Here is a 27,136-nt window from a genome sequence, read left to right as displayed (position 1 = left end):
TAGGCCAGCCTGGTCTACACAGTGAGTTCTGAGTTGGCCAAAGGTACACAGACTTTGTCTCAAAAAAACCAAACCAAACCACCCTTTTCTCTCACTTCCCAGTCATTACAGATCAGTGACTAGGGCCTGAGTTCAAAGCTTGTCTCCAGCTCTTTCTAGCTGTGTGACCTCGGTTAATTTGCTTAACTTCTCTGGGCCTGAAGTCCATTCATCTGTCAACAGGGTCTACTTTGCTGTACCATCCCAAAAGCTATCAGAACAAACAAACCCCAAACAACAACAACAACAACAACACAGACTCTACCCTGCCCACGACTGCTTCTTCCCACCTGCCGTCGTGATGGAGACCTGGGTCCCCTTGTCAGTCAGGCCACTGTCCCCCAGGGCGTTGCTGGCGATCAGCCAGATCCGGTATCGCGTGGAAGGCTTCAGGCCAGCCAGTGTGAAGGCGGTGGCCTGGGGTGGCAGGACATCCACATAGAAAAATCCCGGAGCCTCAAGGGCCTCATACCTGCGAGGCGGCGAGAACAGCCCCTTCAGCCCAGCGCCCCTCTCCACCGTCGCCCCGCCTCACCTGCCTCGGCGGAGGGGAGGCCCCACCTGAGTTGGAACCTCTGAGGCAGACCCCCATCAAAGCCTGGCTTCCACTCCAGCCCTACCGAGTGAGGGGTCACACTCACAACCTTCAGTCCCAACGGAGGGTCAGGGCGGCCTTGGGAGAGAGGGGAGGGGGTCGTCAGGCGATACAAAGGGAGCCTCGGGCTGGGGAGAAGGCTCAGCAGTTACGAACACTGGCTGTTCTAGCAGAGAACACGGAGGACCCGGGTTCGATTCCCAGTGCCCACACGGCTCCTCCCAAGGATCTGTAGGCCGGGTTTCAGTGGATACAATCTCTCAGAAATGCAGGCAAAATACCAATGTACAGAAAAAGGAACAAGCAAACAAACAAACACCCCCCCCAAAAAAAAACACTCAGCTGGGCAGTGGTGGCACACAACTTTCATCCCAGCACTCTGGAAGCAGAGGCAGGCGGATCGTTGTGAGTTCGAGGCCAGCCTGGTCTACAAAGTGAGTCCAGGACAGCCAAGACTACACAGAGAAACCTTGTCTCAAAAAACCGAAAAGAAGAAGAGGAAGAAGAGGAAGAGGAAAAGGAGGAGGAGGAGAAAGAGCTGTGTTCCGAAGATAAGGTGTAGCTCAGTGATTGGGAGCTTAGCCAATGTATAAAAGTCCTGGAACTGACATCCTGCAAAGCCCCACCCTCAATAAAACCAAGCAGCTAGACCCCATGGCTTTTGACAGTAATCTAGTCCTTTGGAGGTTGAGGCAGAAGGATCACCATTTTGAGGCAGGTTTGGCTATGTAGCATATCTGAGGTTAGCCTGGGCTACATGGCAAGTCTGAGGCTAACCTGGGCTACATAGCAAGTCTGAGGTTAGCCTGGGCCATATAAGAAGACCTTGTCCCAACAAGACAAAACTTCCCGTACATAAACGCCTCTCAAATATCCTGGCTCAACCAGGAACTTGGCAGCTGACGCAAGGAGGGGTCCCCACCATCCTCCCAGTCGCTCCCACCCCCGTACTGATGCTGACGAGCTGGATGTTGGTGTGGTCCGAACCGAGGGCGTTGGTGGCTGTGCATGTGAAGAGGGCGTAGTCCTGGGCTGCAGACACGTTAGCAATGGTCAAGAGGCTGCTGTGGACCACACCCTGGTGGTATCTGTGCTCTGTGTACCTGAGGAGGGCGACGAGGTAGAGCTCAGAAAGAGGAAAAGCAAGGCTGGGCGGGCAGAGAGAGCTGGGGTGAGACCCGGCTACCCTCAGACTCACCTGGGATCTTGGAGATCCAGAGGGACCCCATTTTTGGTCCAGGTGAAGGAGATGTTGGGGACACCTCGGGCGCGGCAGTGGAGCGTGGCTGAGCTGGTGCTGTCGCCAGCTGCTGCCACTTTGGTTAGGGGGGTGGGGTGATCCATCTGGGGAGCGACTAGGACAGGTGGATCGATATGGGGGTATGTGTGAGAAAGCCGCGAGAGGGGCGGGCTACGGGCAGACCTCCAGTTACCCACATCTGACGACAAGGTGGACCAGGCGCCTTGCTACGGGAGCCACGCCGTTGTCCACAACGCACTGGTAGACGCCAGCGTGTGACAGTTTGGCCTGGAGAATCCGCAGACGCCCCGTAGATCCCTTTGAGGTCTTCTCAAAGTCATCCAGGCTCAGGTCCTCCTCCTCCTCTTCCCCCTAGCACCCCGAGACGCAGGGGCTTGTCCCCGGGCTGTCCTCAGATCGTCCCTCAAACTGTGTCCCATCTGTAGTTTCACTCAGCCAGCTACACCCTCCTTCCACAAAGCCAACGAGGTGGGACTGTTTCTTGTCATCTGCCCAGCCATTGGTTTAACCCATCCATTCATCCACCAATCCAGCCGACCACCCATCCATAGATCGTCCAAATACTCATACTTGGGGCCAGGCCATCAGCCCTGGTTTGTCTAACCATCTGCAGACTGAGGGTGAGACTTAGTGGTAAAGCTCTTCTTGCCTAGCATGGCCCAAAAGACCTGCATCCAGTCTCAAGCACGTGCGCGCGCGCACACACACACACACACACACACACACACACACACACACAAAAGCTGAGTAGACTGCGCATAACAGTTAACATGCACTTGGGAAGAAAGGGCAAGTGAACCTCAAGTTCAGGGCCAACCTGGCTACTTAGCAAGTCCCAGGCCAACCTAGACCACATATCAAAACCTTCTCTCAAATATTTATGTCCCAGAACAGTACCATGGGCCCATCATCCTAGCATGTGAAAACCAGAGGGAGGAAGGCCAAGGGTGAGTCATTTCCTTGAGGGCAGCCTCGGGCGTGTTGATTGCTTGAGGCCAGCGTGGGCTACATCACCAGTGGTTTACAGTCATGAAGTAGTGATGAAGTAATTTTATGGTTGGGGGTCACCCACAGCGTGAGGGACTGTATTAAAGGGTCGCAGCGTTTGGAAGGTTGAGAGCCACTGGCCTCAAACCCTGCCTCAAAATCAGTGGGGCTTCAGGATGGCGCAGTGGGGGAAGACACCTGTGGGCCTGAGGACCCGAACGTCTCACCTTCACACCCACACGATGGCACGTATGGGCTATGCGCGCACACAAAACCACACAAAACCACACACACACACACACACACACACACATAGGCACAATAAATAAATTTAAAACAGCAGCAGCAAAATGAACCAACAACAAAAGCCAAATCTACCCTTTTTTTTTTTTTTTTTTTTTGGTTTTTCGAAACAAAATTTCTCTGTGTAGCCTTGGCTGTCCTGGACTTGATTTGTAGACCAGGCTGTCCTCGAACTCACAGCGATCCTCCTGCCTCGCCTCCCGAGTGCTGGGATTAAAGGTGTGCGCCACCACGCCCACGCATTTATATATGCCATTTTTCACTCCTCCGTGACCACACTCATAATATGTACACCTGCGTGTGCGCACGCGCACGCACATACTCATAGCTGCTACAGACTTCTTCCCCACTCACCTGCCTTCTAATCCTATTTGTCTGCTATTTATCCGCTCTTTCATTTTACTTAACCTTTCACCTACCCACCCACGCTTGTTCATCCGTGCCCATTTACACACACACACACTTACGCGCACGCACACGCAGGCGCACACGCGCACACACTCACTCGCCACTCAACAGAACCAATCCCTGGAAGACACGCTGACCTGTACAGCCACACGGCTTCCCACACCCGTGGTATCCGCTGCCAAGGCCCTGACAGCCAAGAGGCTGCCCCTCGCTGCCTCCACCTCCAGCCACCGGAGGCGCGGTGCTTACCAGCCTCTCCCAGCTGAACATCTCGGGGAGGATGGGACTGGCATCGACGGTGCAGACTATGTCTACAGAACCCCCGACGTTCACCTCAGTAGGGTCCCGCAGGGCACGGATGGTGGGAGCATCTAGCGGGAGACAGGGGTTTGGAGAAGGCACTCAGGCCCTGACGGGCCCTGTGGGGTGGGCGGGGTGGGACTCCAGGAGGAGGCGTATGGAAGGTAAATCTTTTTTTTTCCTCCGGTTTTTCCGAGACAGGGTTTCTCTGTGTAGCCTTGGCTGTCCTGGATTCGCTTTGTAGACCAGGCTGGCCTCGAACTCACAGCAACCTGCCTGCCTCTGCCTCCCCAGTGCTGGGATTAAAGGCGTGCGCCGCCACGCCCAGCGGAAGGGGGTAAAGCTTGACTTTCTTCACTCTCGTTGTGTCTCTGTGATTTTCAGAGTCTGGTATGTGTATCTGTGTGTGTTGGGGATATACCAGAAGGGTGTTGGGGTGCGGGTCGAGAGAGCTCAGGTTTCCTGCATGGAGGCGCTCCCACGGTAAGTGAGCCCTTTGCTATGCAGATTCCACTTGGGGTCTCCCTACCTCGCAAAGCAAGGGCTTCCCAAAAGGGAGCGCCCTAGGGTAGGTGCCTATGCTTTAGGAGGGCTTTCACAACGAGGAGGCACCGCGATGGATGGGCGAGGTCCCTGGAGTGGACCTGATTTCCCTCGTAAGCCCTTAAGTGTCCATGGTTCCCGAGGGGGCTCACAATGCACGTCCAGCTTCAGCAGCGCCTCGGCGGTGCCCTCGGAATTCTGGCAGTGCAGCTGATAGAAGCCCTGGTCAGCTCGGGTCACGTTCCAGAGCTGCAGAGCCCCTCCTGACAGGATGCGATGCCGGGGACCGCCAGCTGGTGAAGGGCAGGGGTGAGCATCCTGGGAGGCCCCGCCCATCCTCCTGCATCTGCACCCTCCTCCCGGTGAGCATCCTGGGAGGCCCCGCCTATCCTCCTGCATCTGCACCCTCCTCCCGGTGAGCATCCTGGGAGGCCCCGCCCATCCTCCTGCATCTGCACCCTCCTCCCGGTGAGCAGCCTGGGGGGGCCCGCCCATCCTCCTGCATCTGCACCCTCCTCCCGGTGAGCATCCTGGGAGGCCCCGCCCATCCTCCTGCATCTGCACCCTCCTCCCGGTGAGCAGCCTGGGGGGCCCCGCCCATCCTCCTGGATCTGCACCCTCCTCCCGGTGAGCAGCCTGGGGGACCCCGCCCATCCTCCGGGATCTGCACCCTCCTCCCGGTGAGCAGCCTGGGGGGGGGCCCGCCCATCCTCCGGGATCTGCACCCTCCTCCCGGTGAGCAGCCTGGGGGACCCCGCCCATCCTCCTGGATCTGCACCCTCCTCCCGGTGAGCAGCCTGGGGGACCCCGCCCATCCTCCGGGATCTGCACCCTCCTCCCGGTGAGCAGCCTGGGGGGCCCCGCCCATCCTCCGGGATCTGCACCCTCCTCCCGGTGAGCAGCCTGGGGGGCCCCGCCCATCCTCCGGGATCTGCACCCTCCTCCCGGTGAGCAGCCTGGGGGCCCCGCCCATCCTCCGGGATCTGCACCCTCCTCCCGGGGAGCAGCCTGGGGGGCCCCGCCCATCCTCCGGGATCTGCACCCTCCACATCCCACCTGGGCTCAGGAGGTAGCCTTGGAAGGTCCAGTTGAAGGCTTCCGGGGCCGGGTTAGCAGACACGGACACGGGCAGCAGCGCCTGGCCCTGCTCCACCGCGGTCACTGCCAGCACTTGCTCCTCCAGGAACTCTGGGGGGTCTTCAAGAGGGGGCGCCCCAGGAAGGCAAGAGGTTGGTAAAGATGGGGTGGGGGGGTGTTAAGGCCCAAATTCAAGAGTTAAGGTTAGAGTCGAGGCTAGGACATAGGCGGTGAACAGGGCAACTGTTAGAACTGAGATCTGAAGGACGTGGTGGTGCACGCTTTTAATCCCAGCACTCGGGAGGCAGAGGCAGGCGAATCGCTGTGAGTTCGAGGCCAGCCTGGTCTACAAAGCGAGTCCAGGAGAGCCAAGGCTAACACAGAGAGACCCTGTCTCGATAAACCTAAATAAATAAATAAAATAAATAATAGCAGAAAAGCCAAGATCCAGTTTAAAAAAAATAAAAAAGAAAGAAAGAAACAATTAACACCTAGTGTCAAACTGAGGGTGGAGAGCGCGCAATGGAGCTGCTGCCAGCCTGAGGTCAGGATGAAGTCTGGGAAAACTACAGACTGCACGGAGATTGAGGTGAAGAGTCTGGTAGGGAGGTCGGCTGGAGGGGGGGGATGGGGACGGGGGGGTGGTGCCAAGCCTGCGCACTTACACAGCACGTGGAGGCGGTAGAAGGCGCTCACGGTTTCACGAAGTGCCTCGCTGTGCGCCTGGCAGGTCACCCGGTGGCCGTGATCTCGGGATGACACTCGGAGGAAAACACTGCTGGATGCTGCGGAGCCTTTGAACGGTGCGGCCTTGGGTCTTGCAACCACGTCTTCCAGCAGCCTGTGCAAGTTTGAAAAGTTGGACGAGGACAGAGACCTTGAGCAGGGTTAGGGCATGGAGGGTGCTGGCTGGGAGAAAGGACAGGCGGGACTTCTTTTTTGTTGTTGTTGGTTTTGTTTTTGTTTTTCAAGACAGGGTCTCTCTGTGTAGCCCTGGCTGTCCTGGACTCGCTTTGTAGACCAGGCTGGCCTCGAACTCACAGCGATCCGCCTGCCTCTGCCTCCCGAGTGCTGGGATTAAAGGCGTGCCCCCCAACCCCCGCCCACCCCTCACCCCCGGCTTGTAAACTCACCTCTCTCCCTCCTTGTCCCAAGACAAGTTGACTGGGGGGTTGCTGCTGATGCTGACGCAGGTCAAGTTCAAGGCGTTGCCTGGGCGCAGCTCGGACGAGTTGGCCAAGATGGTGAGGTTGGTTGGGGGGACTTAGTGGGTTAGAGATACAGAGGCTGAGGAGCCTGGGCCATACAAGTACGAGATCTCGAGTCTACACCGCTCCCTCTCCAACACACCTCAGCCACCGAGTCTACACCGCCCCCTCCCGCCGAGTCCACACCGCGCCCTCTCCAACACGCCTCAGCCGCCGAGTCTGCACCGCCCCCTCCCGCTGAGTCTACACCGCCCCCTCTCCAACGCGCCTCAGCCGCTGGGCCCGTGCGCTTACACTGCACCACCAGCTGCGTGGACGCGCTGAGCTGACCCGCCTTGCACGAGAACTTGGCTTGGTTGTCCGATGGCTCGATGATTAACACCAGCTCGCGGGAGAACGTGTTGCCGGACTTCTCCATGCTGCCCAGCCGCACACGCCGGGGCTCCTGGGGCTGCCGGGACTCGCTCACCGGGCGGGAGTCCTGAGGACCCGAACAGGGTGGGTGGGTGGCTGCCAGCCCAGGCAGGGCCTTCGTGAGAGATAAAGGCGCCCTCAACAGCGCTACCTTAAAGGAGGCAGCGGGCTGAGCCGGGCGGTGGTGGCGCACGCCTTTAATCCCAGCACTCGGGAGGCAGCGGCAGGAGGATCTCTGTGAGTTCGAGGCCAGCCTGGTCTACAAAGCGAGTCCAGGACAGCCAGGGCTACACAGAGAGACCCTGTCTTGAAAAATTAAAAAGAAAAAAAAAGGAGGTGGTGGCGAGGAGGGGGGCTGGATTAAGTACCCCCAGTCCTAGTCTCTTCTGCCTGCCTTGAGTTTCTCTGTCCTTTTCCCTGAATCAATATTGTCCCTTAGATGCCCCCGCTTGTCTCTGCACGGTCTGTCTGTCTGTCTGTCTGTCTGTCTGTCTGTCTGTCTATCTGTCTCTCTCCATCTCTTTCCCTTCCCTCCTCCCATCTTTGTTTTCCTCAACATTAATTTTAATATTAATGAATTTTCCTCATTGCGAATGGATTAATAATTGCTTTACCTCTAGAATTTCTATCTTAATCCAAAGCTCTTTTTTTGAGAATCCTGTAATTAGGGCTGGAGAGGTGGCTCAGAGGTTAGGAGCACCCTCTGCTCTCCCAGAGGTCCTGAGTTCAAGTCCCAGCAGCCACATGATGGCTCACAACCATCTATAATGGGATCTGGCGCCCTCTTCTGGTTTGCAGGTGTACATGCAAGCAGAGCACTGTATACATAATAAATACAATAAAATACTTTTTAAAAAAGAGGTTAGGAAAAAAAATCCTGTAATTATCATTTTTTTCTCAGATTTTCCTGAACTTTCCCTGGGGTTTCATTAATTCTCATGGCATTTGTATCTTTTCAGACTCTTTAGAGTTTTCCAAGAAATATGGTTTTCTCCACGTTCTGAGGGAGTAGAGGGCACAAGAGATTCAAAAGGCTGGGTGGGGCTTTAATGCCGGCAGAGGCAGGCGGATCTCTGTGAGCCTGAGGCCAGCCCTGGTTTATAGAGTGAGCTCTAGGCCAGCCAGGGCTACATTGTGAAACCTTGTCTGGAACAAAAAATATAAATAAAAGAAAAGAAATTCAAGGCCAGCTTGGGTTACATAATATCTTGTCTTAGGAAAGAAAATAGCGCCTGAGTAGATAGCTCAGTCAGTAAAGTATGTGTGCTTGCCCTTGCTTACATGCGTACACACACACACACACACACACACACACACACACACAGGCACGCGCACGCGCACGCGAAGAGATAAAAAGAAAAAAAAGAAAGGGAGGAAGGAAGGAAGGAGAGACTTACCTTAAGCCAGGTGAGGGAGGGGTCTGGATTGCCTCCCATGGCCAAGCACACCAGCCTCACCCGAGTCCCAGTCCGGATGTTCTGGCCCTCGGGGGGTCCCTCAATCCACAGCTTCTGGGCAGGGTCTAGTGAGAGATGGGGGGGGGGAGATGTTTCTCTGCGCTGGAGCCTCAGGGTGAGGCCCTGAGAAGCCCAAAGCCTCCCCGGCTCTGGCTCTGGCGAGGGCTCACATTTCACATTCAAGGTGAGAGATTTCTTGAAGGTCTCCTTGCTGAAGGCGGCGCTGAAGGCCTCGCAGGTGAGGGTCAAACCGTTGTCCTCCCTCCGCACCAGGAGTGTGAGGTTGGACATAGAGATGTGGCCACCGTGCAGGCCCTAGCGAGGGGTGAGCGTCAGGTTTGGGAGACTAAGAAGCCGTCACCCATGGCAGCAGAGGCCTGGGCCCACCAGACCCCCGGCGGGGACACACACGAAGCTTTTCCCTCTCCTCTCCTCTGTCAGACCCAGGAACTGGGGCCTCAGTCTGGGGTGCTCAGGGGACGTCACACCATTGTCTTTCAACCCTCACATCCATGACTGTTTCATCCGTGGGCAGCAGCTGGCGTCCACCTAGCCACCACCGCAGCAGGACCCGTGGGCGACTGGACTTCGTGAGGCAGCAAAGAGTCACGTTCTTGTTTTCAGTCTGCGATGCAGATCCCAGGATGGTAACAGCGCTGGGAGGAACTGAATGACAGACGCGCCAAGGAGAGATGAAAGTCCAGGCTGGGTCTTCGACCCAGACAGATGGGGGTAGGGGGCTGACAGCGATGTCTTTGGCATCAGGTAGGCCTGACGTGAAGGCACAGAGGGCTATTTGGGTTATGGACACAGAGGTGGTGGGCGGGGCGGGGAAGCGAGCGCATGGGTGCGCGCATGCGTGCGAGCGTTGGACTCACAGGTGACCTGCAGTGCGATGCTTCGCTCCTGAGTCTCTGCAGACACGCTGTTGTAGGACTGACAGCTGAGCCGAGCTCCGTGGTCTTCAGGCCGCACGGTCATCACCAGCACGCTGCGGGCCACTGCGTGGGTATGCTCTGTGCCCCAAGCTACTGACACCGGATTACCATTCTAGACGCAGAAGCAAGCCCAGTTATCTAACGCACCAGCTCCTGGTCCCTGCCCTTCCCCCGCCTCCCACGCACACCAGCCTGCACCCTCACCTTCAACCACTGCAGGGTAGCAGGTGGATTTCCTCCTCGGGCCACACAGGGCAGCTCCAGGTTCTCCCCCGCCCGCACATGCCCCTCATCAGGGCCTGGCCAATCAATGACAGGAGGTCCTGGGGGGACTGGAGAGCGGAGATCCGCTCAGGAGACCTGGGAATACAATCTATTCTTCCCGGGCCCCATAACCTGTTCTGAATCTACTCTTGCGGGCATGGCTCACGAGGTAAGTAAGGGTATTTATCTTTTTTTTTTTTTTTTTTTTAAGACAGGGTCTCTCTGTGTAGCCCTGGCTGTCCTGGACTCGCTTTGTAGACCAGGCTGGCCTCGAACTCACAGCGATCCACCTGCCTCTGCCTCTCGAGTGCTGGGATGAAAGGCGTGCGCCACCACCGCCCGGCCTCAGGGTACTTATTAACAAGCCCAAAAACCTGACTTCAAGTCCTACATGGTGGAAAGGGAAACCTAACTCCTGAAAGATGTTCTCTGACCTCTCCACTTGGCATGTGCACACGCACACACACACACACACACACACACACACACACACACACACCATCGTCATCGTCATCGTCATCATCATCATCATCGCTGCCATCTTAAATTCCCTTGAATGTTTGCTTCCCCGCCCCCCCCCCAGTGCCGGGTTTAAAATCTGGGTGCGTGTACATCCTAGACTGGATTCCATGGCTGAGCTATGATGCCCAGCCCTCAGCGGCCCAGGCTGGAGGCCTTACTGTCCTTCAGACCCCACCCCCGCCTCCCAAATATTGGGATCGTAGGCGCCCCGACACTATGGCTGATGATGATGCCTGGATTTTCTACCATTCTCGCCACCCCCCATGCTCCCAAATCCTTTATGGCCCCAACTACCCCTACCCCTCACTTACACAGAATATTCATGGTGAAAGAACGCTTGATGGGAGAGTCCAAAGCTGGGCTGGACGCCTCACAGACGAGTAACTGCCCGTTATCCGAGCTCTGGGGTGTCACCCTGGCACGGGGGAAAATAGAGTTTTCTGGGTTCAGAACAATCACCTGACATTTTGGGAACCAGGACGAAGAGGTGGGCAACCCCCAAGTCCCTCCATTTGTCCAAGCCTCCATACTGACTTATTCTGAGATCTGGAATCCTCTGGGAGAGAGCTGGAGGCTCAAAGATAAGAATTGGGGTGCCCAAGGTCCTCACCTGGCCTAAATATCTCTACTTAATACCTACAAGCTGGGGTTACCATCAGTAAGTTCTGAAGAGTCTCGGTAAAGAGTTGGTCCTAGGTTTTCACGCAACTCAAGGTCCCATGCTTGCACTATCGGGTTCTGAAACTCTCGTGGGGGCGACCCGGACATCAGGGTACAGGGGAGGAGCCCCAACCCGCCCACCTGGCTTCAGCTTCTGTGAGGAAAAGCTTCTCCTTGGACCCCTCGTTCACGTCAGAGGAGACGTCCTCTACGGCTCGTCCACCTTGGCCCAACGAGAAGGCTGGATGGAGATGCTGGGTTCTTCTCCAACGTGATCCAGGAATGTGCCCCGGAAATCCTCAGGGTGAACGTAACACCCCTCGCCCCCCCTCCCTTCTTATTGGCTCTGGAGAACAAGTAGCTGGGGGTATAACTTCTCCCACACACTCAGGACCCCCTGAGCTCTCGGGTTCTCAGCGGGGGGTGGGTGCGGGGAGGGATGACGTCATGGGCTTCTCCGTTCTCTCCCTGACATCTGTAGCTTCTTACTCCTGCACTGCTGTCGGCTCGCCTGGATGCTGACACCCTTCCCCTACTCCAGATCAGCAGTCCTGAAGTCTCCTGGGTCTCTCCCCGCAGGACCCCTTTCTTATCGGCACATCCCACGTTGGCCTCAGGGTGGTTACTCAGGGGGGACATGTTTCAGGGGTCCCTAGGAGGGCACTGGGCGGGAACATCCCCTTCCCCACTCCATTGGTTCTGTGCCACCGATGACCCACACTCACCCTGGATGAAGGTGATGTCAGGTGCCGGCTTGGCATCCCCAGACACACAGGTGACCACGTACTGCTGCCCAGCTACCCAAGTAACTGTGCTTCCTGCCTCCGGGGTCAGCTGAAGGACCTTTGGGGGAACTTGTGAAAAAGGGTCTTGGGTAAACCACTGCTGAGAGGTTAAGTGAAGGTTTTGGGTTAAGAATTCAGGGAGTGTGGCTGGGTGTGGTGGAGGTCGCCTTTAATCCCAGCACTCAGGAGGAGGCACAGGCAGGCAGATCAATGTGAGTTTGAGGCCAGCCTGGCGTATAAAGTGAGTCCAGGACAGCCAAGGCTACACAGAGAGACCCTATCTTGAAAAAACAACAACAACAACAACAAAACAAACAAACAAACAAACAAAAACCCAAGAATTCACAAAGTGAGACTGTACCCAGGGCCCAAGGTGGAAGGGCTTGGGAGCTTGGCCTCCTGGATCTGAGGGAAAAAAGAAGGCTGGGGCCCACATTGGTGGGTCCAGGAGAGGGGTGTCTCCCCCATACCTAGGATGGAGAGGATTACTCGGGGAGACACGAGCTCGGGACCCATCGCTGAGCGGCCGACTTGGCATTCATACTCTGCGTCATCACTGAGGTCGCAGTTTTCAATATGCAGGTGGAATTCACCTGGAGACATGGGGCGCGCCCGCCCCCCCAAAGGTCAGTGCCACCGTGGCCCGCACTAGCGGCTCAGGATCACCCGGAAATGGAGCGCCCCACCCCACCCGCTCCGCCAGGTCGGTGCCGCCGAGGCCCGCGCTAGCGGCTCAGGGTCACAGGCTCACCTTTGGCAGGATCTCCTTCCAAGCTGTACCTTGGGAAGCCCGGGATCCTGGGGTTCGGACCCAGAAGCAGTCCATCCTTAGCCCACTGCACCATGCTGCCAGGAGCTCGGACCCCACACCGCAGCGTAACTGTTGTCCCTTCCACGGCCGTCAGGTTTTCAGACAGAGCCCAGAAGCCTCGCGGAGCCGAGGCAGGGGCCGGTGACTGGGTCAGGCCTGGCGGCAGGAGGAGATTGGCAACAGGGGACGACGAAGGGTGACGCTCGAGGGCCACGGGACACTACGAGGCCGGCATTTCCCACTTACCTGTGGTTAGCATCCCCGTGAGCAGCAGGGGTACCAAGCTGGGAGCGCTGTGTAGTGGGGTCACCCCGGGACCTCTGACGGTGGCTGCCTTAGTGCCCATCGCCAGCCACTTGGTTTGTTGCTGTCTTTTGCGTCCCTGCTTTTCTTTGGATCTCTCTTCTTCAGACTTACCCTTCCTTCCTTCCTTCCTTCCTTCCTTCTTATATTCTAGACCTTTATCATTATCTCTGTCTCAGAGTGGTTTTTTTTCCTGCCTTCCCACTGCCCACCCCTCCTTGTTAAAGGTTCTTTCTGAGTTCCAACCACAAGTGCAAAAAAAATAAAAATAAAAAGCACACTTTCTCTTCTCTCAGTTTCTCTTTCTTATCTGTTAGTACTCCCCTCCCCCCAACTCACAGGTAGTCAAACTGGACCGGCTTCTCTGGGCCCAGCAGGTTCACGGACCCAGAAACCTGAGGCAGCCACAGCACGGAGCCATTCCTTAGACCCAGTGTAAACTCACTCTGCTGTCTCCCCCCCAAGTCCTTCCTGAGTCTGCCCCAGCCAAGCAATGAAATCCCCTGTCAGCACATGCCAGGAACATTCCTTGGTGCCTCCCCAGCCCTGGTGACCCCAAGGCCCTGGGAAAGCATTTCTGACCAGGGACACATCTCCCAGCTCAGGATGGAACCCAGAGCTGGGCGCCTGTGTGGGTGGGAAGGGCACACACACACACACACACACACACACACACACACACACACACACACACACGATGCCACCTGTCCTCTCTGCAGCCCAGACTTGGGCAAGTCCCTCCCTTTCCTCAGTGGCATCAGGCACCTCTGCGGGCTGGCGGATGTGCAGGAGTGTGTTTTTAAACCAGGAGAGTGTAGGGGAGAGAGAAGCCAACTGTGTGTGGGTGTATGGGGGCAGTGAGAGCGCGCGCTTCCATCTGTGAACGTATTTGGAGCGTCTGGTTATGGGTGTGACAAGAGCATCAGGACTGTCCATAGGAGCATGTCTGTAGACCTAGTGAGCCCAGACACAGATAAACATAGGGTGGGGGTGGGGTGGCATCTCTGGGAGCTGGGGCACCTGTGAGAGTCCTTCTGTCTGTCTCAACTCTTCCACCACTCCCCCCCCTCCCTCTCCCTCTCCCTCTCCCCCCTTTCTCTCTCCCTCTCCCTCACTGTATGTCTCTAGTCAGCTTGATTTATCTTAATTCTTCTCCACAGCTTTGATTCCCTCTCCCGCCTCCTCCCTCCCCTCCCCCTCTCATTTCCGTCACTCTTGCTGCCCTCCCCCGCTGTCTCTGTCCCATCCTCACTCAGTTCCCCTGCCTCCGAGGCCTGATTCGGGTCCTTGGCTTTTAGAACCATATGTTGGCCGGCGCCGCCCCGCTCAGCCTTGGTGCTCAGATGCATCCACCTGATATAAGCCCCTGCTGCCTGCTCATCTCCCCCAGGAATTGCAACTGTTCAGATTTTGCCTCCTATCTTCCTGCAAACCCTCCCACCCCACCGCTGCTCCTTTAGGCATCTGGCCTGAGCCCAGCCCCCCCCACCCCCCATGGTTCTCTACCAATGATGAACCCTCTGGTGTGTGTGTGTGGGGGGGACCTCCTCCAGGGTGAGGGGTGGAGTGGACCGCAGGCACATAGGACGTAACCAGAGAGGGTCTGTCATGGGGCCTTAACCAGATGGTATCCTGGCGGACCAAGGTGTAGGGCAGTCAGTTGCTGGAGCCTTTAATTAGCCTTCTACACTCAGTCTTACTGTTTTCCTTCTCCAAAAGCTCTGGGGAATCCCAGGCTCTCCGTTTTTTCCACGCCGGCAGCCCCAGAGTGCCAGGAAAGGGAAGCTGTGTCAGGTGTCTGGAAAAACAGCCTCATCACCTGACTTCCTCCCCAGGAGTCAAGCGTCCTGGGCTCAAGCCTGTCGTCCTCTTTGCAGAGCCCAGAAGCCGGGAGTTCAGATCCAGGTGTGGGGCCCTTCCCGGGAATCTTTTTCCAGGCGGCGCTAGCCTGCAATCCCTCCACAGCACGTATAAAGGACTCAGACCAGCTGTTCAGATTTCCAATCCTCTCGGGGCCAGTGGCGGGGGGCGGGTGCGGGGGGGGGGCTTGAGTGGGAATGAGATTGGTTGTCAAATCCGCTAGCTTTACAAGACTTAAGACCAGATATTCTGACCCTGGCTCGACTGCACCAAAGTGCAGGCACGCAAGGCTTCTCAGCCAGCGGCAGATCTGAACCACCCCCACCCCACCCGCCTTCCCTGCGAATTCTAAAACCCCCTGACATTTAGAATCTCCAGTCAGGGCCCTGAGTGCCTTTGGTTTAATTCTGATAGGCCCAAGAACGTCAGGCCGACCCGGGGTCCCAGGCCCCAGCCCCTTTCAGTAGGCTTTTTAGGGTCCCTCCCCCCACCTGCCTGGCCAGCTGCGCGGCGGCGTGGGAACGCCCCAGCTGGGGTGCACGGGAGCTGTCAGAACAAGCTGCGCGGTTTCCCAGCCTCCCTGCCTGCCTGAGTCGGGGCACTTGCTGCCTCCCAGCCGGTCGCCCGGCAACCACTCGGATGGGCCCCGGGACGGCTGGGTGGAGAGAGGCGAATGGGTGGGTCCTGGGAAAGGAGGAACGCATGGTGTGTGTGTGTGTGTGTGTGTGTGTGTGTGTGTGTGTGTGTGTGTGTGTGTGTGTGTGTGTGTTTGCGCGCATTCCGAGATCTTAGGGTGTGCTGTGGCTGGCAGCGATGACAAGGCAGCGGGGGGTGGGGGGTTAGGGGCGAGGATTTGGGGAAAGGAGCTGAACCGCTCTTTTCTCGGGGCTCCTAAGTGGTCCTCCAGCTCCTGGGTGCCCTCTCCCCGACCCGCAGGCTCACGGGAGCCTGGGCCCCGCCTCCCCCAGGGCTCGGAAACTGGCAAAGCCCCCAGGGATTCCCATTTATAGCTTGGTTTCCACTCAGCTTGGTCCCCCCCAGGGCCTGGGCTGAGCAAATTTCTTCCACTCTCTTGTCTCCTCCTCATCCCCGCCTCCCCTTTCACCCCCGGCAGGGCGCAGGTGTCCAACGCGAGCAAGGCCCCCCTCCCTCCTTGGACCCAGATGTTCCAGCTCTCAGACCACCCTCCCCCGATAATGCAGGGGCGACAGCCTGCTGTGCGGACCAAGACCCGGAGCGCCCCTAGTCGTCCGCACGCCAACCCCGGGAGTTTCTCAATGAGAAGAGGGCGGGTCTCCAGGGGGCGGGGCAAATAGGATCCCGCCCTCCTAGTAGGTCCCTCTCGGACTTAGGGTTGCAACCCAGGAGCGGTCCAGAGGCAGCGGGTGAGCCAGATTTCGGGGGGACTCTAGGCCAGACACAGAAATCTTCCAGCCTGGAGGGAAGAGTGGGGAGCAGAGAGGGGTTCCAGTCCAGCCGTGATATCGAGGCAGAAGTTGGAGGGGAGCCAATGCATCCCTAAGTCTGCGGGATCTTGAAGTGCACACGCTCGGGATGCTGGCCTCTGCCTTCCTCGTTTTTCTCTGCTTCTTCCGAGGACGTGCAGGTACCCTCCGCCCCCCCCCCGCCCCCGCCCCAGGGTGCAGGGAAGTTCTGAGAGGGTTATTTGTCCACTAGCGTCTAGTTTGGGGAGAAGTAAACTAAGGTGTGGGAGAAAACTCTGGAAAGCAGGGCTTCTGGGTCTGAGGAAAACTGGACCCCCCCTGGGTATTTGTTTGTTTTCGAGAAGGGTTTCTCTGTGTAGCCCTGGCTGTCCTGGACTCTCTTTGTAGACCAGGCTGGCCTTGAATTCACAGCGATCCCCCTGCCTCTGCCTCCAGAGTGCTGGGATTAAAGGCATGTGCCACCTCGGCCCGCGGCCCGGCTGATTCCCCTGGGTCTTGTGTAAAGGGATTCCTAAACTTAGCTGTCCCGTTGCTCTTCTCCTAGGCCCATCGCCCTATTTCCTACAACAGCCAGAGGACGTGGTGGTGCTGCTGGGGGAGGAAGCCCGGCTGCCCTGTGCTCTGGGCGCTTACAAGGGGCTCGTACAGTGGACTAAGGATGGGCTGGCTCTAGGGGGCGAAAGAGACCTTCCAGGTGAGGCTGGTCCCTACTCAGGCAAGGCTTGGGATCCCCGCTGGGCTGGGACTGTGGACTGCATGTGGTGGTTTCAACTTTGTTGCTGTTATTTTGGTTTTTCGAGACAGGGTTTCTCTGTGTAGCCTTGGCTGTCCTGGACTCACTTTGTAGACCAGGCTGGCCTCGAACTCACAGTAATCCGCCTGCCTCTGCCTCCCCGAGTGCTGGCATTAAAGGCGTGCGCCGCCGCCACACCTCGGCTCAGCTCACGCTTTTTAACAGTGTTTTAGCATGGAATGTGGGTCGCCCCCCACCCCTGTGTAGGATATCTGGAAACGAAGATTTGCAGCCAGGGGCTCAGAATTCTGTACGGGCTCTTCTGTCTCTAGGCTGGTCCCGGTACTGGATATCAGGGAATGCAGCCAGCGGGCAGCATGACCTCCACATTAGGCCTGTGGAAATGGAAGATGAGGCGTCCTATGAGTGCCAGGCTTCGCAAGCAGGCCTCCGGTCGCGACCAGCCCAGCTGCACGTCATGGGTGGGGACCCAGCCCCACCTGCACTGTGGGAGCTTGGGGTGGGGAGCGGGGCCGGGTAGGGCTCCTTGGGAGTCCAGGAACCCTAGGGGAGTGGTGGGTGGGTTGGAGCTGTAAAGGGGTCAGCGAGGCTCTGCTTCCAGGGTTCGATTCTGACCCCCAGATCTACCATGCAGTCCCTCCAGAGGCCCCCCAGGTCCTGGGCGGCCCTTCTGTGTCCCTGGTGGCCGGAGTTCCCGGAAATCTGACCTGTCGGAGTCGCGGAGACGCCCGCCCTGCCCCCGAACTGCTGTGGTTCCGAGATGGCATCCGCCTGGACGGGACCACCTTCCACCAGGTTGGGCCTAAACCTCCGTGCCCGTTCCTTGTTCATCCATCGAGACCCAGGCTACGCTTTGACCACAGGCTCATCTAGGGGGAATGGCGGCCATTCGGGGTTGAAATGTGAGCCCGGGGCGGTGGTGGCACACTCGGGAGGCGGAGGCAGGAGGATCGCTGTGAGTTCGAGGCCAGCCTGGTCTACAAAGTGAGTCCAGGACAGCCAGGGCTACACAGAGAGACCCTGTCTCAACCCCCTTCCCCCCCCCAAACAAAAAACAAAAACCAGAGTTGAGATGTGATTCAGGTCAAGAGCCAGACTTCCCGGCTCAGACATTTGCTAATTACCTGCTTTGGCATATGGCGTTTGACCTCAGTCCCTTAGGTTAGCAGTACCTCATAGGATAACAGAGAGAATTAAATAAAACACGTGAGTGTCTAAAAATACCCAGCACCTTGTAAGCACTACCTATGTCAGCCATAGGTGAAGTAATTGTTACTGTGGGGTAGGGTAATACACGCCTGTAACCCCAGCACTTGGGAGACTAAGGCAGGTGGGCCACATGTTCAAGGCCAGCCTCTGCTCCCTAGCGACACACTGCCCAAAGAGAGGAAAGGGGGGGGGGGGAAGAAGAATATTGTTTATCTATCACTTCTAGACCACACTGAAGGACAAAAGCACCGGGACAGTGGAAAGCACCATATTCCTGACCCCTTCCGGTCAGGACGACGGAGCCACCTTGATCTGCAGAGCCCGGAGCCAGGCCCTGCCCACAGGGAGGGACACAGCTGTGACACTGAGCCTGCAGTGTGAGTGGGGCCTGAACTCCTGCGACTGATGCAAGCAGGAGAGGGCAGAAAGGGGCGGGGGATTGAGAACTGAAAACCCAGCCCCTGCCTCACTCCATTCTCACAGACCCCCCAATGGTGACTCTGTCTGCTGAGCCCCAGACTGCGCAGGAGGGAGAGAAGGTGACTTTCCTGTGTCAGGCCACTGCCCAGCCTCCCGTCACTGGCTACAGGTGAAGAGAAACGGCCACTCATCTCTGGCGGGTTAAGGGAGCTTGAGGAGAGCTAGGGACATTAATATCGCCACCGTCAAGCCGGGCGTGGTGGCGCACGCCTTTAATCCCAGCACTCAGGAGGCAGAGGCAGGTGGATTGCTGTGAGTTCGAGGCCAGCCTGGTCTACAAAGCAAGTACAGGCCAGCTAAGCCTAACACACAGAGACCCTGTCTCAAAAACAAAGTAATAATAATAAATAAATAAAAATGACCACTGTCTCCGCAGGTGGGCGAAGGGGGGGTCCCCGGTGCTCGGGGCACGCGGGCCAAGGTTGGAGGTCGTCGCGGATTCCACGTTTCTGACGGAGCCTGTATCCTGCGAGGTCAGCAACGCGGTGGGAAGCGCCAACCGCAGCACCGCATTGGAAGTGCTGTGTGAGCAAGGGGGCGTGGCAGAAGTGGGCGTGGCCGGGCCGGGAGGCGGGGCTAAAGCAGGTGGTAGGGTAGTGCTGGGTTTTGGCTGGGTCAGGTAAAGATCTAAGGGAGGCAGGGTGTTGGGGCGCGGAGTTTGTGGGCGTGGACACTTAATGGCAGGTGTTGCCTGGAGACCTACGCTTGAACCCATTAGTATTATGTTGTTTGGTTTTTCTTCTTCTTCTTCTTTTTTTTTTTTTTTTGGTTTTTCGAGACAGGGTCTCTCTCACTTTGTAGACCAGGCTGGCCTCGAACTCACAGCGATCCGCCCGCCTCTGCCTCCCAAGTGCTGGGATTAAAGGCGTGCGCCACCACGCCCGGCTTCCTTTTTTTTTTTTTTTTTTAAAGATTTATTTATTGAGGTTTTTCTTTTTTCTTTCTTTCTTTCTTTCTTTTTTTTTTTTTTTTTTTTTTTTTTTTTGGTTTTTCAAGACAGGGTCTCTCTGTGTAGCCTTGGCTGTCCTGGACTCAACTTTGTAGACCAGGCTGGCCTCGAACTCACTGCGATCCTCCTGCCTCTTGCCTCCCGAGTGCTGGGATTAAAGGTGTGCGCCACCATCACCGCCCCGACCCCACTAGTATTTGGGAGAAGCAGATCCTGGGTCAGGGGCTCATCCCACCCTTGGCTGCTCTCTCCTCCAGATGGCCCCGTTCTGCAGGCAAAACCGAAACCCATGTCCGTGGACGTGGGGAAAGACGCCTCCTTCAGCTGTGCCTGGCGCGGGAACCCACTTCCACGGATAACCTGGACCCGCCTGGGCGGCTCGCAGGTGAGGGCCGATGATCTGGAGCTTGTGACGGTAGCTGGAAGTGGGCCGAGCTTCCTCGGCAGAGTCTTTTTTGGTTTTTCGAGACAGGGTCTCTCTGTGTAGCCTTGGCTGTCCTGGACTCTCTTTGTAGACCAGGGCTGGCCTCGAACTCACAGCGATCCCCCTGCCTCTGCCTCCCCGAGTGCTGGGATGACAGGCGTGCGCCACCACCACGCCCGGCTCCCTGCCTCAGATGCCCCTTCCCCGCGTGGCAGGTGCTGAGCTCGGGGCCCACGCTGCGTCTTCCGTCAGTGGCGCTGGAGGACGCGGGCGACTATGTGTGCAGGGCTGAGCCCAGGCGCTCAGGTGTGGGAGGCGGCACAGCGCAGGCCAGGCTGACAGTGAACGGTGAGAGAACCCGAGCTGGGCCTGTTGCAGGGGAGGGCACGCCTAGTCTAGTCTGTAGCCTATTTTTATTATTATTATTATTATTATTATTATTATTATTATTATTATTATTATTATATAATTTATTTATTTTCATTTTATGCGCATTGGTGTTTTGCCTGCATGTGTGTCTGTGTGAGGGTGTCAGACCTTGGAGTTACAGACAGTTGTGAGCCGCCATGTGGTTGCTGGGAATTGAACCCAGGTCCTCTGGAAGAGTAGTCAGTGCTCTTAACCACTGAGCCATCTCTCTAGCCCCCGCCGTCGTCGTCATCATCATCATCATCATCATCATCATCATCATCATCATCATTATTTTAGAGGTGAAACCACCATGGCCAGGTCTAAGGTCTGACCTCGCTTTATTCAGAGCTAGTTTTGGAGAGGTGGAGACCGCCCCGCCTAACAGTCCACAGTTTCCGTTCCAGCTCCCCCGGTAGTGACCGCCCCGCACCCCGCGCCAGCCTTCCTGAGGGGCCCTGCTCGCCTCCAGTGTGTGGTGTTCGCATCCCCGGCCCCAGACTCTGTGGTAAGGAAAGAACCCTCGCCCCCGGCCTAGGACACACCAGCCGCGTGATCCCTGCCCTCCCACGCCAGACACTAACGGCATCTCCCGCGTCCCACCAGCCACTCCGTCCTCCCCCTAAACCATGTCTTTTTTTTCAGTATTTATTTATTTATTTAAATATCTTATTTAATTGTGTGCATTGGTGAAGGGATGTCAGATCTTGGAGTTACGGACAGTTGTGAGCTGCCATGTGGGTGCTGGGAATTGAACCCAGGTCCTTTGGAAGAGCAGGCAGTGCTCTTAACCGCTGAGCCCCTCCAGCCCCTCAGTATTTATTTATTATGTATACATAGTCTGCATTTTTTTTTGTATTTAATTATTATTTATACATAGCCCGCCAGAAGAGGGCGCCAGATCTCATTATAATAGATTGGTTGTGACCATCTCGGGACCTTTGGAAGAACAGGCAGTGCTTTTAACCTCCGAGCCACCTCTCCAGCCCCCTGTTCTCACCCTAATTTGATCTCCTCCCCCCCCCCCCCCCCCCCGCTGTGCCTCTTAGGTCTGGTCTTGGGATGAAGGCTCCCTGGAGACAGGCTCTCTGGGCCGGTTCCTGGTAGAGACCTTCCCAGCGCCGGAAGTGGAGCGGGGACAGGGCCCGGGCCTGATTTCTGTGCTCCACATTTCCGGAACCCAGCAGTCAGACTTTACCAGGGGTTTCAACTGCAGTGCCCGCAACCGGCTGGGCGAGGGGCGAACCCAGGTCCACCTGGGCCGGAGAGGTAAGTTCCCGACCCAAAGGCTCCAAAACCCGGGGATTCTAAACCTCACAGAACAACGCAGCGGTTCCCGAGGTCGCACCTAGCAGACTATATGGCTACCAAAGTGCAGAGACTCCCCAAACCTGTGAGTTTAGGTTAGTGAGATGGCTCGGCAGGTAAAGGGACCGAGCCTGATGACACCGGCTTGTCCCTCAGAACCCAGATGATGGGAGAGACCCAAACAATCAAAAGTTGTTCTCTGACCTTTATTCATGGACCATAGTATGTACTCACTCACACACACACACACACACACACACACACACACACGCACATACACCATAGTATGCACCCACACATATACCCACCACACCATAGTATGCACACACACACACATACACACACCATAGTATGCACACACACACATAGTATGCACACACACACACACCATAGTATGCACACACACACACACCATAGTATGCACACACACACACACCATAGTATGCACACACACACACACCATAGTATGCACACACACACACACCATAGTATGCACACACACACCACAGTATACACACACACATGCACACACACCATAGTATGCACACACACACACCATAGTATGCACACACACACGCACACACACCATAGTATGCACACACACACACCATAGTATGCACACACACATACACACACACCATAGTATGCACACACACACACACACACCATAGTATGCACACACACACCATAGTATGCACACACACATACACACACACCATAGTATGCACACACACACACACACCATAGTATGCACACACACATACACATACACCATAGTATGCACACACACGCACACACACCATAGTATGCACACACACATACACACACACCATAGTATGCACACACACACACACACACCCCATAGTATGCACACACACACACACACACACACACACACACCATAGTATGCACACACACATATGCACATACAATATCATTTAAAACGTAATTTTAAAAAAATCTCTTTTTAATTTCTGGAGTCTTAGGGCCCCCAAATCAATAATTCTCTCAAATACAGAACCCACAGTGGAAAGGCGATTGCATAGCAGGGATCTTACAAACATGGGAAAGTGTGAGATACAAGACTCTCTCGTCCTAAGCCTCCCTCGGGTTAGGGTGTTTGTTTACACTTATTTCATTTACTTCTGGACACGTTCCTGCCGTCGTTAGGCAGTCAGTTCTCTCCTTCCATTGTGTGGGTTCCTCCCCCCCCCATCCCCAGGATCAAACCCAGGCTATCAGGAACGGCAGCGAGCGCCTTTTACCCGCTCGGCCATCTTGCTAGCCCAAGTTTCTGTTTGTTTATTATTAGGATTTGTTTTGTTTTGTTGTTTTTGCGAGACAGGGTCTCTCTGTGTAGCCCTGGCTGCACGGGACTCACTCTGTAGACCAGGCTGGCCTCGAACTCACAGCGATCCCCCTGCCTCTGCCGCCCCGAGTGCTGGGATGAAAGGCGCATGCGCCATCCCGCCCGGCTACCCCCCCCCACTTGCTCCTTACAGACCTGCTGCCCACTGTGCGGATCATAGCAGGAGCAGCTTCTGCAGCCACCACGCTCCTAATGGTCGTCACCGGAGTGGTCCTCTGCTGCTGGCGCCATGGCAAGTACCAGGGCCTTGAACCGGCTTCCGCCTCAGCCCCCTCCCCTTCTGGCCCCGCCCATGCCCAACCCATTGACCCCCCCTGGATCATCCCCGTCCCAGGTGCTAGCTCCTACCGGCTAAGTCGGCTTCCCTCCGAGTCACCCCTCCGCCCTTCCCACCCCTCCCCCTGGTGTCCACCCTTCCTAGCTCACCCCGCCCACTCAGCTCTGTACCCCTGTAATCCCAGCACTCGGGAGGCAGAGGCAGGAGGATGGCTGTGAGTTCGAGGCCAGCCTGGTCTACAAAGCGAGTCCGGGACAGCCAGGGCTACACAGAGAGACCCTGTCTAGCAAAAACAAAAAAACAAAACCAAGTTCCGTCCTTCACAAACGGTGACGTCACTCGCCCCCCCCCCCCACCTCCTCCGCCTCTCACCAGCCCTGGGTCCCCTCAGGCTCCTTCTCTAAGGAAAAGAACTTGGTCCGGATCCCAGGAAGCAGCGAAGGTTCTAGTTCCCGCGGCGGCGCCGCCGAGGAGGAGACAGGCAGCAGTGAGGACCGGGTAAGGTGCTGGGTCCCCGGGGTTTGGGGATTTAGCTCAGTGTAGAGCTCTTGCCTAGCAAGCGCAAGGCCTTGGGTTCGGTCCTCAGCTCAGGAGGGAAGGGAGGGAAAAAAAGCAAAATAACAAAAAGAAAGCCAGGCTATGGTAGCACACGCCTTTTTAATCCCAGCACTCGGGAGGCAGAGGCAGGCAGATCGATGTGAGTTCGAGGCCAGCCTGGTCTACAAAGCGAGTCCAGGACAGCCAGGGCTACACAGTGAAACCCTGTCTTGGAAAAACAAACAAACAAACAAACAAACAAACAAAAAACCCAAAACAATAGCCCGGTCTAACTACACCCCTAGTCTGTGGTTGTTGTTTGAGACAGGGTCTCTCTGTTTACTTACCTGGAACTTGCTATGTAGACCAGGCTGGCCTCCAAACCAGAGATCCCCCTGCCTCTGCCTCCTAAAGTGCTGAGATTAAAGGCGTGCTCCATTTTGTACCCAGCGGGGTCCCCCAGTCTTAAACATGAATGACCCTAGACGCACAGTATCTTCGGGATGGCAAATATGGTTTCCCCCCTGTTATCCATCCGGCTCAGTGCGTCCTCGCAGCCCTGTGTATGGCCTGGAGTCTAGCCTGCAGCTCTCTTCCTCACTCTGGGCGGCAGAGGAGGCTGAGAACGCCTGTGGGATGGCATCGGCAGCGGGGTGGGACGGTCTCCTGAGCACTGACTGTCATGTCATTGCTTTTCCTACCTCAGGGCCCCGTTGTGCACACAGACCATAGTGACCTGGTTCTTGATGAGGAAGAGGCTCTGGAGACAAAAGTGAGTATGGGGGGGGCTCACGCTCAGCCACCGAGTCGCCAGCTCTTCCCAACTCGATTAAAGCAACGACAAAGCCATGCAGCAGCGGTGGTGGCGCACGCCTTTAATCCCAGCACTCGGGAGGCAGAGGCAGGCGGATCGCTGTGAGTTCGAGGCCAGCCTGGTCTACAGAGTGAGTCCAGGACAGCCAAGGCTACACAGAGAGACCCTGTCTTGAACCACCCTGCCAAATAACAGACCTACCTCAAACTCCACTCTCACCTTCAGGGCCAGCTCACCAGCCTGTGTTATCTCTGCCCTTTTGCCTTAGTCTCCAGGGCTTTTTTTTTTTCCATCAGCCATGTTTTATCCCTCTAGGTGCCATATTTTTTGGACCATAAGACACAAAAGTGTCGGAGGATTAGGGTGTGCATTATGGTCCAATGGCTGTTTTTACGGTTTTGTTTTGTTTTAAGATTTATGTATTTATTAAGTATACAGTGCTCTGCCTGCATGTACACCTGCAGGCCAGAAGAGGGCGCCAGATCTCACTATAGATGGCTGTGAGCCACCATGTGGTTGCTGGGAATTGAACTCAGGACCTCTGGAAGAGCAGCCAGTGCACTTAACCTCTGAGCCATCTCTCTAGTCCCTCCTCCTTCTCCCCCAAGCTTCCATTATAAAGCCCCCTCCTGCCTTTTTTTTTTTTTTTTTTTTTTTTTTTTGAGACAAAGCCTCATGTATCCCAGGCTGGCCTCACACTAAGTATGTAGCCAAGCATGATCTTGAGCTTCCGGATCATCCCCCGGGACTAGAGGCATGGCGCCACACACCGACTTTACGCAGGGCTGGGAATCAAGCCCAGGGCCTTGGGCATGCTGTGCTGACCAGACTACACCCCTATTCCCAGTTAAGGCACAGAGGTTACAGAGCATGGGCTGCCCTTGCAAAGGTCCTGAGTTCCATTCCCAGCAACCACCTGGTGGCTCACAACCACTGGCGCCCTCTTCTGGCCTGCAGGTGTACATGCAAGCAGTTAAGGCCTTCTTGTCTCTACTTGATTGCGGTTTTTTTTTTTTTTTTGCTCTTGTCCCAAAAACTCACGCTTCCTTTCTCCCTCCCTTCCTCCCCCCTCCCTCTCTCCCCAACTTCAGCCAGATCTGGCTTGTCCTAGGAAGCCAGCACCCCCCCACACACACACACACATGCTCTACCCATCTCTGCTGGTCTGTATGCCTAGCTCTCTCTGTCTGGGAGTCTCTGGTCCTGCTCTTTCTGCCTCCGTGCCTCTCTCTAGGTCCTACTCAGCTCAGTACGTGCCTCCATCCACCATCCTTACCTTCCTATACCATCATATATTTTTTTTCTTGAGACATGGTCTCTCTGTGCAGCCTTGGCTGTCCTGGACTCACTTTGTAGACCAGGCTGGCCTCGAACTCACAGCGACCCTCCTGCCTCTGCCTCCCGAGTGCTGGGATTACAGGCGTGCGCCACCACGCCCTGCCCTACCATCCTATTCCTTACCGAGTCTCGTTTGTCCCCCAGGATCCCACCAACGGTTACTACAAGGTTCGAGGGGTCAGTGTGAGCCTTAGCCTTGGGGAAGCCCCCGGCGGAGGCCTCTTCTTGCCACCCCCCTCTCCCATGGGACTCCCAGGGACTCCCACTTACTATGACTTCAAGCCACACCTGGACTTGGTCCCCCCCTGCCGACTGTACCGAGCGCGGGCTGGTTACCTCACCACGCCCCATCCCCGTGCCCTCACGGGCTACATGAAGCCCACGTCCTTTGGACCCCCAGATTTGAGCTCTGGGACTCCCCCATTCCCCTATGCGACCTTGTCCCCGCCCAGCCACCAGCGTCTGCAGACTCATGTGTGAAGACTCATCTCTCTGGTGGAAGATCTTCGCCGTCCCTGGTGCCGCCGTCTGAGGCGTCGGAACAGGTCGGCGACCTCCTCCTCCTCCTCCTCCTCCTCCTCCTCCAAAACTGAGTCCCGGAGGAGGCAGTTGCCACGTCAGTCAGCCACGGGGACCATTGATGATTAGTCAGCCCGGCCGCAGGGGAGCCTCCAGGTGGGGGCAATGCGGCCACCAGATCCACTTATTCTCCTGACATTCAGGACAACCATTAAACTCTCAGAGGAACAAAGTCAGGAGGTGACAGGAATTAGGGACATGGGTGGGAGGCATTTCTAGCCAGTAGGGAAGATGCTTGAAAACGGCCATGTGCGTCCAGAATAATGGTAGCTGGGAGTTGGAGGCCAGCCTGGTCTACAAAGCGAGTCCAGGACAGCCAGGGCTACACAGGGAAACCCTGTCTTGAAAAACCAAACCAACCAAACAACAACAAGAAGAATGATTATAGCATAAAACAAATCAAGGTGGAAGAAATGACCCCCCACCCCCACCCTAGCTTTGCCAACGAGGGGAACTTTGGCCAATAAAATGCAGCCAATATGGCTGTCCGTCCTCTGGGAAACCCAACAA

At 56.3% G+C, this 27,136-nt stretch overlaps 2 protein-coding genes across 2 annotated transcripts in view; one reads left to right on the top strand and one right to left on the bottom strand.

Annotated features, from left to right (window-relative positions):
* NPHS1 (NPHS1 adhesion molecule, nephrin) overlaps positions 1-13,175 on the bottom strand; it is a 19,807-nt gene extending 6,632 nt beyond the window's left edge. Inside the window, exons 1-22 of the mRNA XM_084771291.1 lie at positions 12,819-13,175; positions 12,513-12,728; positions 12,232-12,354; positions 11,702-11,830; positions 11,118-11,199; positions 10,628-10,731; positions 9,735-9,862; positions 9,471-9,642; positions 9,101-9,258; positions 8,763-8,907; positions 8,533-8,657; positions 7,016-7,202; positions 6,647-6,776; positions 6,179-6,354; positions 5,493-5,633; positions 4,589-4,729; positions 3,843-3,964; positions 2,072-2,246; positions 1,833-1,989; positions 1,586-1,737; positions 601-712; positions 330-511 (exon numbers count right to left, since the gene is read on the bottom strand). Coding sequence (XP_084627417.1) covers positions 330-511; positions 601-712; positions 1,586-1,737; positions 1,833-1,989; positions 2,072-2,246; positions 3,843-3,964; positions 4,589-4,729; positions 5,493-5,633; positions 6,179-6,354; positions 6,647-6,776; positions 7,016-7,202; positions 8,533-8,657; positions 8,763-8,907; positions 9,101-9,258; positions 9,471-9,642; positions 9,735-9,862; positions 10,628-10,731; positions 11,118-11,199; positions 11,702-11,830; positions 12,232-12,354; positions 12,513-12,728; positions 12,819-12,918 — 3,157 coding nt within the window. The 5' untranslated portion in view covers positions 12,919-13,175. The remainder of the gene's footprint in view (positions 1-329; positions 512-600; positions 713-1,585; positions 1,738-1,832; positions 1,990-2,071; positions 2,247-3,842; positions 3,965-4,588; positions 4,730-5,492; positions 5,634-6,178; positions 6,355-6,646; positions 6,777-7,015; positions 7,203-8,532; positions 8,658-8,762; positions 8,908-9,100; positions 9,259-9,470; positions 9,643-9,734; positions 9,863-10,627; positions 10,732-11,117; positions 11,200-11,701; positions 11,831-12,231; positions 12,355-12,512; positions 12,729-12,818) is intronic.
* KIRREL2 (kirre like nephrin family adhesion molecule 2) lies at positions 12,763-27,136 on the top strand. The gene is made up of 17 exons (XM_084771184.1): positions 12,763-12,823; positions 14,711-14,780; positions 15,850-16,341; positions 16,725-16,874; positions 17,246-17,395; positions 17,569-17,729; positions 18,370-18,520; positions 18,627-18,732; positions 19,000-19,148; positions 19,830-19,957; positions 20,212-20,344; positions 20,812-20,912; positions 21,454-21,673; positions 23,215-23,313; positions 23,750-23,856; positions 24,602-24,667; positions 26,192-27,136. The coding sequence occupies exons 3-17, from the start codon at positions 16,290-16,292 to the stop codon at positions 26,525-26,527; spliced, it is 2,109 nt and encodes a 702-aa protein (XP_084627310.1). The 5' UTR covers positions 12,763-12,823; positions 14,711-14,780; positions 15,850-16,289; the 3' UTR covers positions 26,528-27,136.

This window comes from Acomys minous, assembly GCF_964271855.1.
Source record: "Acomys minous genome assembly, chromosome: 20".
Taxonomy (NCBI): Eukaryota; Metazoa; Chordata; class Mammalia; order Rodentia; family Muridae; genus Acomys; species Acomys minous.
Note: the sequence above shows the minus strand (reverse complement) of the source record. Positions and strands in the feature narration are given on the sequence as shown.